Source organism: Cystoisospora suis (genome assembly GCF_002600585.1).
Source record: "Cystoisospora suis strain Wien I chromosome Unknown contig_1709, whole genome shotgun sequence".
Classification (NCBI taxonomy): Eukaryota; Apicomplexa; class Conoidasida; order Eucoccidiorida; family Sarcocystidae; genus Cystoisospora; species Cystoisospora suis.
The window spans coordinates 16,081-31,675 of record NW_027154509.1 but is presented as its reverse complement, the minus strand read 5'-3'; the positions used below and the strand labels follow the sequence as shown (position 1 = coordinate 31,675).

At 55.6% G+C, this 15,595-nt stretch overlaps 2 protein-coding genes across 2 annotated transcripts; one reads left to right on the top strand and one right to left on the bottom strand.

Moving 5' to 3' along the window:
* Window positions 1–286: 286 nt before the first annotated feature.
* CSUI_003782 (uncharacterized protein) lies at window positions 287–4,329 on the bottom strand. Its single transcript, XM_068063977.1, has 3 exons — window positions 2,148–4,329; window positions 1,065–1,662; window positions 287–379 (listed from the first exon to the last, which is right to left on the bottom strand). The coding sequence occupies exon 1, from the start codon at window positions 4,082–4,084 to the stop codon at window positions 3,374–3,376; it is 711 nt and encodes a 236-aa protein (XP_067924049.1). The 5' UTR covers window positions 4,085–4,329; the 3' UTR covers window positions 287–379; window positions 1,065–1,662; window positions 2,148–3,373.
* Window positions 4,330–6,783: 2,454 nt separating this feature from the next.
* CSUI_003781 (acr-like protein) lies at window positions 6,784–14,817 on the top strand. The gene has a single exon (XM_068063976.1). The coding sequence runs from the start codon at window positions 7,611–7,613 to the stop codon at window positions 13,569–13,571; it is 5,961 nt and encodes a 1,986-aa protein (XP_067924048.1). The 5' UTR covers window positions 6,784–7,610; the 3' UTR covers window positions 13,572–14,817.
* The last annotated feature ends 778 nt before the right edge of the window (window positions 14,818–15,595 follow it).

Sequence of the window (15,595 nt, the reverse complement as noted above, 5' to 3'; positions counted from 1 at the left end):
CTGCACCCAGTGACGAAGGCGCATTCATAGAGTGCGACCGAAAGGTGAGGGCTTCGGTTAAACGCATTTCGTGTAGACAGCTGTCCGGCTGTCGTGAAGGGCAACGTGTTCTAATTGCTCAAATATTAGCTCAGCCCTGAATAAAGTCTACGATTGACGTGATAGCAATTCTGTCCGAGTTACTCGTGAAGACACGGCGGAATGCGCGTTCCGCCGCTGTGCATTGAGAGGTATAGCTTTCGGAAAGCTCGAGCTCGTTTCAAACCCGTACTCGTCGCCTGACCGTCCCAGGTTTCCGCTGGATTCGCTCCCGCAGGAACAATTCGTCCTTTGGGGTCTCCAGCAAGCTCTCCGGCAGGTAGGAGAGTGCAGTCTTTTCCTGAAGGAGGGAGCATACAGCATACCAGGCTGTCGTTGCAGAGACGCAACGGTGGCCGCCGGGTTCTCACTGAGAGCCCTGCCCACAAAACTCGGCTCTTCAGGTTCCGAGCCCCAGTCTATTCGCCTCAGGACTTTCTCACCAGGCATACTAGCCCAGACGTGCCACCAGTGTGAGCTTGGAATATCTAAACACTCGGCACACCCAAGCTCTCTCCGTGGGCGCATTTGCAGGAAATCGCCTCTGCTGGATGGAACTTCATGTGCGCTCGTGCTGCGGTTACTTTCGCTGAAGCGGACCGCTGGGACCGTCTTAACGTGTCAAAGCTCATGCTTAGCGCCCACGCGCCTAACTGCCGAGCGGGTTCTACTTCTGGCCTACCGAAGCAAGTGCAGAAGCACGCTTCCATAAAGAGCTTTGTAAAGCTACGGGCGTTGCCGGACAAAGGATGACAGCTTTTGTCGTGCACGTGCTGCTTCTTGTTTCTTCTTCTTGAAGTGTGGACAGTTTCTCAGCCCACGTGACAAGAAGTGATTGCCAGGAAAACGATGCACTGAGGATGCTCCAGGTGTTTGCTAACGCTATGGGCCGGTCATCCGAGGGTGACAGTACCAGTCATGGGCGTGACGCCCGGTTAACTTAAACTCCTGAAATAGAAAGCTGGGTCAGGCAGCCTTCCGCTCACCGTCCTGGCATCTGTTGGGCGGTACGTCGTTCATGGTACTACCACCAGGACACACTGCTCCTCTAGGACAAGGCAAGCAGTCGCTCAGCTTCGCCGCGTGAGGTGCCGGAAGCGAATTTGGCGCGCTGGTCCCCTCCGGACACTTTTGCACCCCCCCTCCTAAACAGGAGAAGAGCACGGGACAGCACGGAGCGCGACTTCGGCCCCGCCCTTCCTCGGGAGGGAGGCAGCCTCCTGACCAGGGCATGCGGTCGGCCGGTTCGCCCGCGATGGCCTCTCCATTGACGCTGTGCGGCGGCAGGGGAACGCATAGAGCTGCCCTGTCCGGGAAGGACAGCAGTAGCAAACAAGGAAACGGGCGTCTACGGGCAGCAGTGACCCGCTCCGACTCTCGCTGTCGCCGTCCGATGAGACAGCCTTTGCCGTCTCTCATACTAAAGTTACCCTTGGGCAAGGATTCGCGCCAGCAGCTTCCGAGGGGGAGTGTCACCCACGCGAACAGCGGACGAGTGACGGGTGCACCTTGCCTGTCGAAAGTCGCCTCTCCGGTGCACGTGATGGGATTAGTTCAATCGATCCGGAGTCTGCCCTGCAGGGGCTGTCCACATCAACACGTAGACAATGAACCGTAGCCTACAGAGGCGGCAAAGTGGCCTTTTCTCGGTGGTCCCAAAGTGCACGCGCCTCCAAGCAGCAGCAGGAGGGCGTTTTGACCAAGGGACTACGCGCTGTCGTGTGGAAGTGCCCCAAGCCGACGGTGTCTTCAGTTACTGCAGCCAACATTCAATTGCTGGAGCTCTCCATTTGGACAACAAACCGCACTGGGGCAGGAAGACTCCGGGACACACACACTGCAGAAGGCAATATCCGCGTCAAGAAGGGTGCCTGCACTGTGACTCAATTGGTGATACTGTACGCGGCATGCTCAGGAAGCCGTCAGCTCTATCTGACTCTTGCAGCACCCCGGCACACAGAGCAAAGGACCCAGGCAGAGTGGCACTTCCCCTTGATTCCATTGCTGCCTTCCACAGAAACCGGGCGATAAGCGCTAGTTTCGGCGCTAGGTGTAGTACGAGAACGCACCTGGAGTTTCTGGCCGGAGTCGGTGCGAAGCACACAACGGAACACAGACGCGAGCTGAGACGGTGCCCGGTGAATGAGAAGCAGCCCCAATGGTTGTGGCCGTACAAGCTCCTGTGCGGGCACCCGACGCCGGCGCTGCAGGTATGGAAGATCGCCAGTTTGAGTAGCACGCATGAAAGCATCTCGAACTGCCCGCCGAACCCGTGGGGGGGAAAGCTCACTCTCCTACCGCCTGCAGACGGCGGCAACTGGAACCCGGCCCCATCGCGCTAGGTAGCCATGGGTACTCTAAGCGGCGTTGCAGAAGACCGGAGAAGCTCTAGCTCATATTTCAGAACTCTCCAGTTCAGAAGCACGACGTCCGGAGTACGTAAGGTGTATCCTTTTCATTTTTGCGCAGTAAGAAGATGCGAGGCCGGGACGCGTCAGCTCGCAGCACGCCCCTGGCCGAGTGGGGTTGGCAATCGGTCCAGGGCAGCGCGCTGCATTCCAGTCCATGAGCAGGCAGAAATCCCCCACAACGCGGCGAAGGTCAGCTTACGTAGGGGTGGGCACAGCGGCCGACCCTGCAATCGAGTCTGCTCGTCTTAGCGTCTCCTCGAGACTTCACTGTCCACCTTCAAGCACGGGATCCCGACTGCCGCCGAAGTCCGGATTTCCCGTAAGTTGTGAGCAGAAATACACGTGGAACTCACGCAGGTTACTATTCTCTGAGGCGTTGCCGAAAGATTACAATCGGGTCACCGTCTCTCCTGGTATCCGTCTCCTACGACTCTGGCTGAAAGTACTCCCAAGCGCGGACAGTGCCGGTCCCCACTACGCTGCGGTCATCACGCTGGTCGCGAAGATGGCGTATGAGCTGGTTGAGTCCTCGTGTCTCGCCCTCATGGCTTCGGCCATTCCGGGTAGCAGAGGCTTATGGGTCACTCCTTCGCAAACTCAGTGCCATGAGGACTGGTTCTAGGGCCGGCTCCAACTGCAAAGCCCGGAACACTGAAGCTGGGAACCTTCCACGGGTACGCCTGCACTTGATGAGTTTGTGGTGTTTTCTCAATGCCAATGTGCTAGGCGTCACTAGCGACAAAAAAAAGCTCTGGGGCTTCTCAGCATTTCGATGCCTTCTTCACTAAAGGAACTGGCTCCCGTGTGGACAACCGAGAAACACAGAAGGATGGAGGACACCGGTTGTGTCTCCCACAGGGAGTTCCGTCGAGCTCCCGATGAGCCTACCATAGTCGGTTTGCAGGAGAAACATCTCCACTATAGGATGGTGCCCCTTGTACCTCTTCAGCATGGTATCTGAGGGATACGTAACGCAGCTTTCGACCGCATTCCCGGGATGCGAAACGCTCTGTAAGAGGCGGGTAGTGCAGAAGGTATAGAGCCAGAAACCCGTTTAGGCGGCTCGAAATTGTGAGGTCAGAGAAGGAAGGCACTTTCGTGACGCGTGGCAAGCGGGCGTCACTTGTTGGGGAAACCCCACTTTTTCCCAGATGCTGGCCGTCCTCGGGCGAGATGAACCCCGGCCTGTTCTCAGCCCGCGGGTACTCTTCACCTGTGCCACCTATGGCGCCCTCCAGCGGGGAGACTGGCCCATTTGTAGCGGATGACTCTAAGGAGACGGAGCTTCTTTCTGGCATGTCATACACGTCCTGGAGCCGTCCCAGGACCTCAGCAACCGGGGTGAGGCCGCTGGCGTTACTTTTGACCGGCGTGAGGGGCAAGGCAGCACCAGGAGTTTGTTTAGGACTGCTGAGGGGACCACTGTGCACTCTGTCACTTGCACATACGCAGCCAATGAATACGAGGCATAAAGAAAAACAAGCAGTGGCTCTCGTCAGTCGCGGGGACCGCGGGACAAAGTTCGGTTGTTGTTTCCTCCGAGTGGAAGTGGAGGGAGGGGGTGCGTGAAACAGAAGCCTCTTGACGGGCGCCATTGTGCCTGCCTGCTAAAAAACAGAAGACGCGGAGACACTGTCATCTGAGACGATAGTTCCTCGGAAAAGCGCCGGCGAAATGCTCAGTCGCACGGAGCCCCCAGACATCCGCGACTGCCCGGTCCGGGCGCAACTTGCCTTGAAGACAGACTGGCATCCAGTGCTGTCAGGCGTCGGCAGTATTGCCGGAGACATTCTTAGCGTCTCCGACCGTCGAGCAAAACCCACGGGGCGAGAAGAATACCACACAGACAAGAGATATTACCAAGCAAAGCGGGCCGTAGTCTCAAGCGTGCATTGCGGTGGCGCCTCCTGAAACAGCGACTTGATCGTCCTCCCCGTGCGCAGCGTCGTAGCGAGCGAACGGGCGATGTCCCAGGTGTGCGGCCCGAAACCGGGATCGCAAAGGAGTCGGCGTAGCTAATCAAACCCTGACGGAAAATTGCTGCAGAAACAAGCCAGTGCCTAAGTCTTGGTAACGTGAGGAGAGCTTTGGTTTTCCCCCGGCAGGCTATAGTGTCTGGTGGAAGTGCAGCGACGCCGGAAGTGCGCCGAAGCCCAGCACGGGCCAGCCGCCGTTTCGCTTTGCTCGAGGGGCGGTGTAAGATGAGCTTTACAGTTATGAATGTGTTTCGTCTCCTCAGAGCACTTGTAGCGTGCTTGATTCCCGTAGAGAAGACGTGCCACCAATAGTTTCGGTGTCTTCAGACTTTTGTCTTCACCGGCGTCCCTGTGCGTGGTTTATTTTATATCCCGCCAGGGTTCTGACACCTCTTGGAGGGAAAAAGCTGGACTACTTTGTTTCCTTTTTTATATTCAGCGCTCTGATACTTCGTTGGTTCCTTGCCGGCAGAAGAATCAAGAAGGATAACTGCCTTTCGCCGGCACCCCCGCTTGCTGACCCCCGGCCCGTCTGCTTGTCGGGCGCCTCGTCACTTGAGGACAGACCCGGCGTCCAACAGCGATCTCGCCTGAGATGATCTTCCCTTTCAGCCGCTGAACTGATCTGTTTCCAATGGGTCTTCCTTGAGGGTGCTAGGACCATGTTTGTGCGGTCACTTTTCTCTACGTGGTTTGTTTTGAGACCCGGAAGCCGACGCTGAAAACGTTTCCCAAGGGTTCTTGACTTCTGTCCCTCTAGACACAGTCTCCACACACATGAAAAGCTCACCCTAAGAGGAGACACTGTCTTGCGGTGCACACAGACTGATCTCGCATAAGGGTACGCAGTGTCTCCTCCTAGTATGGGACATGGGCCTGATCGTCGCCCGCTCTTGGACACAAGAAGGGCCGCATAGAGAACCGGATGGCAACTGTCATCGTGTTTTCGGCTCGGCCGGCACAGAACCGCGATGATGCTGCTTGCAGTGCACAAACGTGGCTGCACTATCCAGTCCCGCGCAGGTGCTTGAAGGCAATTGCAGGAGTAACTGTGGTTCAGACCCGTGACTTTTTCGGTCGCTTCTAGTCAGCTCTGCAAGTCCCAACAGGGTGCATCGATGAAATTGCTGGTGGCCCACAACTCTCGCACCGAAACGGGAGACAGAATGTCTGAAAAAACAAAAAAAAAACGATCAGGTGCGGGGGGAGGGATTTGTCATGCACTGGAGAGTTCGTGAGCACTTCCCGCAGCGCGGTACTTGAGTCTAGACGAGCGCCTGTAGATTTCCCCCTAGACGCCGGAAGATGGGCATCGGGACAGAGTGCTTGAAATGCAATCCGTGTTGAACACGGGAGCACGGCACGGTCGACTCGTGCCATCATGGATCTCATCGGGGTGCTGTCACTCTACATGGGGGAACAGAGAGACATGCCTTTCTCCTGTCCTGGACGGTTCCACAGCAAGTCTCGCATCGTGCAGGAAATGGGGTCTCCAGGATTCCACGAACCACGCTTCCTCTGTGTGATGCCAGAAGTCCTCTCTGTTCCCCGGTGTAGACTGACAGCAGCCCCCATGAGATCCATGGTGTCACAAGTCGACCGCGCTATGCTCCCATGTTGAACACGGATTGCATTCCAAGCACTCTGTCCCGTACGCTCGTCCAGGGGAATTTACAGGCGCTGGTCTAGCGTCAGGGGACGAGTACCGCGCTGCGGAAAGTGCTTACAAACTCTCTCTAGTGTATATGTCAGACACCCTGGTTGCTTCCAGTCATTCCGAGAGATTCTCACTCTTCCATTGATAGTCTCAGCAGTGCCTCCATGCCTCACATGAAGAAACGCCGGTCAGCAAAGCAGCGGGCTCCCGGGGGCGGAGTTCGCCCCTCACGAGTCGGTCCTCGAGAACAGGAGAAGCGTGGTTGCCGACCTGGTTCCCCTTGAGCATGTGCAGAGCATCGACGCGGTAGTCACTGCAATGCCGAGAAGCGCTCTCGCTTTTCCATGTATCGGGCTATGATGCCTTGCCTCGCGGAATACGAGATAGGAGAGTTCCCTCCTCAAGTGCTGGATTGTCGCCCAGCGTCGCGGAGCGCACCGCTGCGTCGCAGTCGAGTCAGCAGTGGATCCGAAGAAAAGTCAGTTGCTCACGTGTAGTGATCCTGCCCCGGACGCCACTATGCTCAAGGGCAAGACGCTCGCTCAACCGAGCATTATCGCTCGCCGGACACGCGAAGTCGCACACAAGCTACCATGGGATCAGCGATCTTGACGGGAGGTCTTACGACGGACGGTGCTCCTTTCACCCTTCCAGTGTCCAGGAATCAATTTAGCGTCAGTAAATGCTGTCGGTGCTTAGAGTCTGAAGAGGCTTTTGTCCATTGTGAAGTGTGTCGAAGCACTAGCAGGCTACCGACGGGTCTTCACTTTCAGCAAGCTGGCCTCTCTACCTGATCCGGTACCTATTGTACGCCTTGCTTTCCGATTATGTTTTCCACCCCTGCATCTGGCGAATCTCATTCCTGCCCTCAAGCCGTTTCCGGGTGACCTCTACAGGGCTTTGCCGTTTTTCTTTCTTCCATGGTTTTCCCCTTGCTCGGCCTCTCCTGCGACGTTTTCCCCTCACTTCGTCCTCTGCCGTCGTTTTTCTTGGTTTTCGGGCGAGCTCGGTTGACGTGAGTCGCTCTCACTAATCTGGCGCGCCGCAAACGCTTCCACACAGGCTTTCCTCCGCTCGCGCACGGGCGGCTCAGTTTGTTTCACTGCGGGTCCGTTCTCCTTGTCTCTTCTCCAGAAGTCTGAGGGGCTTGCCTGGTGACGGACACTTCTTAGGAAATAGCGTTGCGAGATTGTACACTTCTGTCATTTCCGCGCCGCTTTCTTCCCCCCCCGTTGGTGATCCGGCAACGGCTAACGATGTACGCAGGCTTTCGTGCCGGTGACGGGACTGCGCAGTGTTGATTCCGGAGATTGGATAACGCCGCATTCGCTAAACAAAACTATGTATGATTTTTTGCTGGACTTCCTTTGCATATTTCTTGAGGTATGTGAGTGCGGGACTGCAGTAGATTTCTGTTTTCAGCGTGTGGCCCTTTTCTAGAGAACTCAGAGTGACTCGTGTGTTCTGCTCAGTCAGCAGGGTAGCTTCATGGGGGTTCTCCGGCAAGATCCACACACGCGAGACACCAACGCGGGACCTCCTGCGGCCGTCCCTCGACGTAGGGTGCGGCCGATTTTGTTGCGGACCCATTATTCACTCGATGCGTCGTCACTGGCCTTCTGTCCATCTGACGGTCCGGGGCCCGATTTACCTGCGGTCTCGTCTTCCCGCGGTTCTCCGTTAAGGTATTCCGTGCGTGCACGGTTACAGCTCACTCTGCCAACATTCCTGTCTTCCGTTCTCCGAAGGCGGACGTTAACCCGATCCGGCCTGCTCCCCCGCCTTTCTCAAGATCCGCACTTCCAGTCGACAGGTGAACCGGCTTCTAGTTCCCGTGGCTTGTGTTGTCTCCCCTCTTCTTCGCCGGCGTCCTCTCTTCGTGTGCTGTCCGTGTCACTTGCTCGCCGCTCTCTAGTGGGAACCCATCCTCCATCACCGCGTTACTCGTCCTCGCCTGGTGGTTGGTACATCGGAGCCCTGCATTTTGTCGCATCTCCTGGTTTTGCCATTGCACCACCCGCTCCCTCCTCTTATTCAGGCTCTCCATACTTGTTAGGAACACGGTCCTGTTGCTGTCCCATTGTTAGCACTACCTCTTCCCTGTCTCCCGCATCTACTGTTTCTTCTTTCTCGCCGGCTGACCCCGTGGCTCAGCTCGTCCGCCTGCCGCCATTACCTCCGTCGTCTCCCGTGTCGATTTCTTCCCCTGTCACAGTGTTCTCTGCCTCGTTGTCCGCACCTTTGTTCTCTCGTTCACTTTCCACCACTTCGTCTCCGTTCTGTGCTGATCCAATCTCCTCGCAAGCCCCGAAGGCCACGTCGTCTATTGCCCTCCCGTCTGTCCGGCTGTTGCTGCGGCTGGCCCGTTTTGTGGATCGCCATCCCTCCTTGCTTTTTCTTCTTTCACCCCGTCTGAGGTTTTCATCGGAACGTCATCCATCCCTGGATGCTGTACTTTCCCTTATTTTGAACCCCTCTCCGTTTTCGCTCTATGTACCGCTTCCTCGCCTCACGTCCAGGCTTCAGCCGCAGGCCCAGCACTCTTCTGGCTCTACATCGCTTTCTTCTCCTCGGCCTTCTTTCGCCCTTCCTTTACAGGGGGCACCTGTCTTTCCCACCGGGTCTGCTGTTTGCCCCAACACTCTCGTAAGACTCGACGCGCCTCAGAGTCTTGCTGCTTCGCCGGCGCTTGCAGCCACCATCCCGCCAGTAGCACTCAAGCATCCTTCGGAGGACTTGCTGACATATCGCGAAGAGTCTTGGGAAGCTCAGCAGAAGAGGCTTAAGAGAAACCTACCGCCAGCTGGTCCGCTGAGCCCGCTGTTTCGCCAGTATCTCCGGTCCTCTTGGGCTGGCAAAGAAGAAAACAGTGGGAGTAAATTTACTGTTAGCCACGTTGAGGGAAGTCTAGATTTCATTTGGGCGTCCATCCGACTGCTTAGCCGTCTCCGGCATTGTGCCTTCGACTACTGCCGTCGGCTGGAGACGCCCCTACCCCTTCTTCCTCCTACTTCGAAGGAGTTTACCGGTGTCCCGTTAGGCAGGGCGTCATCTTGCACACGCGATACTCACAGTGCTCCCTGCCTTCCGTTTCCACAGTCTGGAGATGTAGATCCATCGCACCTCACCACTCCTGCCGGTTCGTCCTCCCCCTCCTTTTCTCCTTCCACTGTCTTTGTCACCGGGCAAAAGATCGACCATCAAGCACACTCACTTCTTCACGCGGCTCTCTGGCACGCAGGGGAGGAACAGCCTCACCTTCGCGATGAACTCAGCGGTCTTCTTCCGCAGTTTACTGGTCATCAGCAGAGCATCACAACAGGAGAGCCAGGACGTTTCGCTCCCTGGGTGTCAGGAGAAGACAGCAGTGGGCGCACAGGGCCTGTACCTGTTGCTTGTCTAGAAGAGTCGGTCAGCGCTCTTCTCCTTCCGCGGTACAGCTGGAGGAACGAAAACGAACAACGGCGCTATGCATCTGCTTTGCATGTTTTGTATCTCAGCAAGTATGCACGTTCGGGATGCGGGGGGGCCTCCGCGGGTGTTCGAGAAAGAACAGACAGGAGAAGCAGAGACCGAAAAAGTAAAGGAAAGGAGGATGAACCGCGGACCCGGGATGATGGAGCGGGGCGGAAGGATCAACGTGTCATACAAAATGGAACTGGGTGTGCATCATCCGATACGCTCGAACCGGCGACTGTTGGCGTGTCTCATGTAAAGGGTGCTCACGACAGTACTGCAAGCTCGCAAGGATTGTCTTCTGTCCGATCTGCGGCATGCTCGTCTGAGGCCTCCTCCTTGTCTCAAGTGCCCTCACCTCCTTCGCTACCTCGGGGGTCTCACAGCTCTTCGCCTGAAGTATCGTCGTTTGCTTCGGCCTCGTTTCTCCCTCCGGCGTCGCGTACATCGTCTTCCCCCTCGAGCCCCATTTATGTTTCGTCTGTTAAGCGCGGACAGCTGCTGGTTGTCCATCCTCTCACCTTCGAAGCAACCTGGAGTCGCGCTGTCGTTCTTATCACTCATGTTTCCCGCAAGGGCTACGTCGAAGGTGTGATTCTCAACAAACGTCGAGCCTGGCTTCCAGGTGATGCTTTCAGCACTTATGCTTGCAACGGCACCCCCCCAGCGGCGACGAGAGATGAAGGCGATTTCTTCTCTCGCACAGGCACGGGACAGCAACAGAGTTCAGAAGACTGTACTCTTGATCCACCGGCGGCTGTCCTCTGCGGTCCCAGGTTGCGGACCGAGGAGACAGAGCAGGCGCAGAGACAAGGGAGTCCTTTTTTGTCAACTCCTTGTGGTGACGGCTCCGGTGTAGGAGATGCATCTGTCCGTGCATATCAGGGCGTGCCGAACTCTGCAGTGGGTCTGAGGGAGGTAGTAGAGAATCGCTCGGTAGGTTCTAGAGGTATCTCATCGTCGGGCTGCGAAAATGGAGATGCAGGAGGTGATTTAATGTTGTGTTCTGGCGTCGTGTCGACATCGTACTCCAGCTTCTTAACCCATTTTTCATCTCAACTCTCTCTCTTACAAGCTGCAAAGAAATGTCTTCAGTCTCCGGAAGTTCTGGCGGCGTACCTCGCAGGATCGGGAAGGCAAGAATCGGGTGAAATACCACCGGTTCCACGAGGAGACAGAGAAAAAACACTCGACACTAGTAGCACGCAGCTTTCTACGGAAGAAGCTAGACCAAGCTTCCCCAAGACGCAGCACTTTATGTCTGATTGTTCACCCCCTTCTGCAGCTGCCAGTTTGTTGCGTGCTATGCCGATTCAGTCGGGATCGAGACCCCAAGAGCCCCTCGGCTCGACAGTTGGCAGTGCTTTACTAGGTGGCGGCGCGAAGGGAAGCCGATCAACTTCCCAGGAAGAGAGTGCTTGTCTTCAAAGTTCGACTAGCGATTCCGGTCTGTCACCAGAGCTTGTGGCAACCGCAAAGCAGCTGATCAGTCGGGCAATAACTGCTTTGCTGCTGCACCGGCGAGAGGCTGTGTTCGACCGCGCTGAAGGAGCCGAAATGTTGCATGTAATCATGGAGGAACTTTGCACGGACGCTGTCGAGCTCGTCAACTATCAGAGACCTCCGATTTCGTCTCCTACCGCTCATTCTTCTTCGATCCAGGCGGCGGACCTTTATGCAGAGGCTCCGTATCTTCTTGAGCTCCTGCAATGGTTTGCAGATGGGGACGCTGACAAGAGTAGTTCTGGATCAGCGGGACTCCGGGTAAATGCCGCTGACGAAGAAGAAAGTTGTTTCGGCTGGAACCGTGACGATGGTATTTACTTCTCGGGAGTTTATTTCCCGCCGAGGACGGGTGGACGCGTCAGCCGGGCGCAGGGAGGAGACCGGGAAAATGACGGTGATAAAGGAAACCTCGTCCAGGGTGAAACAGAGACCGACAGGGACAAAAGCACTCATGGAAGCAGTACGAAAGTAGCTTCAGTCAGTGCCTCGACAGCGCCACAAGAGTCTCCGGAAACAAGCAAGGAAGCGTCACATCGGCCAGTTCTTGAGAGCCATTTTCAGCAGAAGGGACTTGAGGGTACAGCGGGAGCGGACAGCAGAGAGCGACGACCAGTGAAAGAGGACGACAGAGAGAAGCAAACAGTTCAAGAGCTCAAGTTAGATCCACTCCTAACTTTCCTCGCACATCTACCAATGGGTAAGGTTACCTCAGAAGCAGCGTTCGATGCATCGAGAAGGAGTAGGCGACAAGTGGCTCTATCCCGGCTGCGCTCTGTAGTGTCGCGGATGCGGGCCTCTCGGCGGTCTTTAGATCCATCGGAGGGTAAGGTCTTCTCGCCAAGAAAGGTTGATTTGAAGAAAGAGAAGAAGGCGGGGGACAAGAGTACGGGAGAAACTCGAGCTGGAGCAGCTTCGCAGGAGAGAAAGGTTTCAAAAGAAACTGCAGACTCGGAAAACACCAAGCCTACAGGAGTCTCAGCTTCAGGGACATCCCCAGGCCTAGAAGCAGATACGAAAGTAACCTGTCCGGAGCAGTGCGTCCCGCAAGTGGGAAACCTTCCTGCTGTCAACGTGCTTGATCGACCGGAGGCCACAGGAGTGTCAGCTTCGCCTGAGGAAATTTCGCCGACACAAAGGGTCGAGCCGGCAGAGAACGAAGAACGTTGTGTCAGGGGGGAATCGATTGCCGTTGATACTGCTGGCAATGCCGGGGCAGACGTGGAGTGTTCTATAGGTCGAACTGGAAGGGAGCCAGTTGCTAACGACGTCGTGACGATTGCCAAGGAACAGTCAGGGGGCCAAAACACACGGGTCGGGACAAGGGGGACGTCTGATAGCAGACAAAAGGAGAGCGACGGTCCAGCTGAGGGCGACGGCTATACATCAGGCGAGGAGAGGAAAGAAGGATGTTCCCGGGTGGGAGGTATTTGGACCCGTTACAGCTTCGGAGGCCCCGTGCTAGGTTATACAATTCTGCACACGCACGCGCAGGCCGGCGTTGTCGAGGTACACAAAGGTGTGTACTTAGGAACAAAGAGAAAGGGAGACAGGAAAGCCACGGGAGCTTCTTCACCAGTCCGAAGCGATCCGCTGGAGAGGAGTAGGGGGGTTTCTTCTTGCGATAGCGTTGATCCGTCACACTTCTCAGACCTAACAGCACACAATAAAGGGGAGTCCGTGGCAAGTGACAGACCAAACTCGTGTGGCACTCTGAGAAACGACCCTGCCAGCGTTGAGCCCGGGGTACAGTCTGGCAGAGCGCCCACAGGCGGAAGGGATGGCGATCTTCCGGACTGTTCTGCTGGCTCGGGGGGGATGACTCAGAACGATGAGCACTCTGCTGTTGCCGGTCCGAGATCTGTATCTGGAATACCGGAGAGTTGTGGCGTGGAGGGTTTTCTGCTTCCGGAGGTGGCAGTGAAGACAAAGGAAGAACAAGAGTACAGGCAACCAGATTCTTCCTCTTCGCCCGCGGAAGACGAGCAAAAACAGAAAAGCGCAATTAGCACTGGAGAGGCAGCTGCTCAAGATGCGCCTGATCAGCAGATATCGGACGTATTCTACCGATCGCGGAGATTCCTAGGCAAAGCTGCGTGGAGACCAGGACAGCTGGAACGGGAAATTGCACGAGGTATGTGGGTTCTGGTCGGGTGCACAGACGCAGCTGTGATGCAGGAGCTAGTCTTCGATGATGCTGAGGCACAGGGAGACGAAGCAGGTGCGGCGATTGCTTCGAGCTGCCAGGGTGGTACAGCTCAGCCGGCCGCCTTTCACAAGAGTGAAGCAGGCGGGGCAAGAGATGAGGATGACCTCTGGAGAAGAATTTTGACAGCTCTGTCCGTGAGAGAGACTGCCGGAGTCGATAGCCATATGTACGCGGCCATGGCTCGCGTCCCTATTTGTCTTGTGAAACATGTAGAGGATCAGTTCCGTGAAGATGAGGATGCGGATGACGACGACAGTGACGAAGACGAGGCGGAGTATTGAAGTCCAGAGGCGTCTGTCTGGTAGCTACACTTAGTGCAATTTGGAAAAAAGAGTCTACAGTCTATTCTAAGCCCCAGCGCGTTTCACGGGGGTGGCATGTTCTGTGAAGCTTGTCTTTGTTTAAGTTTGCTTCAGCAAAGTGTCAAAGAGTCACCCTGGAGCCGAGCATGGAGGAAAGTAGGGGACCTTTCTCGATGTGTAAGGGAACTAATGTACTGAACAATCAAAGGGACGGCTGCACAGCAAAAATATGCTACTCAGAAGAGGAACCACTGAGTCTTGTCCCAGATCCTGGGATTCCCGCGAGCTGTCTCTTTTTCGTTTGTTATTGCTTTCCCTGTGCGAACAACATAGGGAGACAAGAAAGTTTTTTTCTCTTGTGCCGTTCTCTCACTGGAGTAATGCTCGAGGGGCTCGTTTGTTGCTAACTTGTGGAGAATGCCACCTGTCATAAGATCGCCCATGCTTTCAGCATAGACTTCGGTACAATGCTTGCGTGAACCGAAGTATGAGACAAGAAACGCAGTTCCCACTACGCGGACTATAGATAGCCGTGTAGGCTCTTCTGTGTAGTCCTGTGCAGCAGAAACCCTCTCAGTTCAGAAGCAATGCATGGGCCACGACGGCTCCCCAAGGCTGGCTACCCTGCTGCGTTGGCTTTCCAACCATTTCCCCCGGGTCGCACCGATCCCCGTGACTAGTCAGTTTCAATTGCGTTGTGCTTATTGTTGTGTGTGGGCGCGGGTCTGATCTGTGTATCTCAAGGTGCAGCCGAGTATGTTTTTGTCACGGTGACACAGACAAGGAAAGCGGCTTGTGAAGTTTTTTCTGAGTCATAGCTCATTTCGAACTGTGCAAGGCCCTGGTAATCATGGACCAACACACGCATGTGTGCAGTACTCTCGCAGGATGGGCAGATTCCATGGTGCGAGCTGCGTGGCTGCTTTAGAATTCGAATGCTGGTCGATAGGAAGAAACTTTCCAGGTTGTTCATCCTTCTATGGGTCGCCTGCCCGAGTTGACCATGAAGGTCGCTCAGTGCAGCTGTATCTATTCTTGTCATTTAGCGGAACGATGAGGGGGTCGCAAGCCCTAAGGAAGGTTCTAGCGGCGTGGTACAGACGCAATGACAAGTGTCGACCATCAACCGGATCCGGTCAATACGGAGCACGGTCATGTAGTGAGGCGTTGCGGAGGTACAACGGAGTAGCGACTTTTTTTGTTCGCGCTTCGGATAGTAAGGGTGTTCGTATTCGTATTCACCTGCGCAACTCCTTGAGTATTTGTCCGTTCAAGTGTTACTTTCTAAGGAGTATCCGCAGAGACGGGACAACTTCCGTCAGAGCATATCCCCTCTTTCCTGGCTTACCACCTACGCAGACCGCACGCGCTGATAGCTTTACAGCGCCCGAGCGCTTCGGACGAACACATTTACAGCGGGTTACCGCCTTCATGAACAGATAGCTTTTCCTCAGGTATTACTCGACAGCGTTGGAGGACAGAGAGGTACCTATCGTACCACATCTGTCTTCTCGTAGCTGGTTGCTGTAAGCACTCTTGTGGAAGTCTCGCCAGAGGGGCACCTCTGGCGAGACTTCCACAAGAGTGCTTACGACTGAGGAGGCGACTGCCCTAGGCCCAATACGAGCAGGCTATCAGGTTGCGTGGCTGCCAGCAAGCAGAGAACTACGCAAGTTGGCAGACTAAATGCGCGACCTACAAACTCGTTTCATGCAGATAGAACGCCCTACAGCGACGCAGCTCTTCCACCCACGTCGGTAGAGACAGGGATGATGCTGCGGAACTGTTAGGAAGACGTCTATTCTCCCGGGAGAGAGATAACCCGTATATGAAAAAAAGCAGACGGGGATGTTCCTAAACCAGAGCCCCGAACGTACACGGGAAGTAGCAGCTGTCTTAGGCGAAGCCTGCATGTTTGGTGTATCTGCCACTGTAACAGACTGTTTGAGGGCTAGGGATGACGACCAGTGGACAGCCGTACTCTGGACGAGGAACTGCCTTCT

Coding starts and splice junctions, on each gene's coding strand:
- CSUI_003782 (XM_068063977.1), bottom strand. CDS start 4,084: ATGGCGCCCGTCAAGAGGCTTCTGTTTCACGCACCCCCTCCCTCCACT.
- CSUI_003781 (XM_068063976.1), top strand. CDS start 7,611: ATGGGGGTTCTCCGGCAAGATCCACACACGCGAGACACCAACGCGGGA.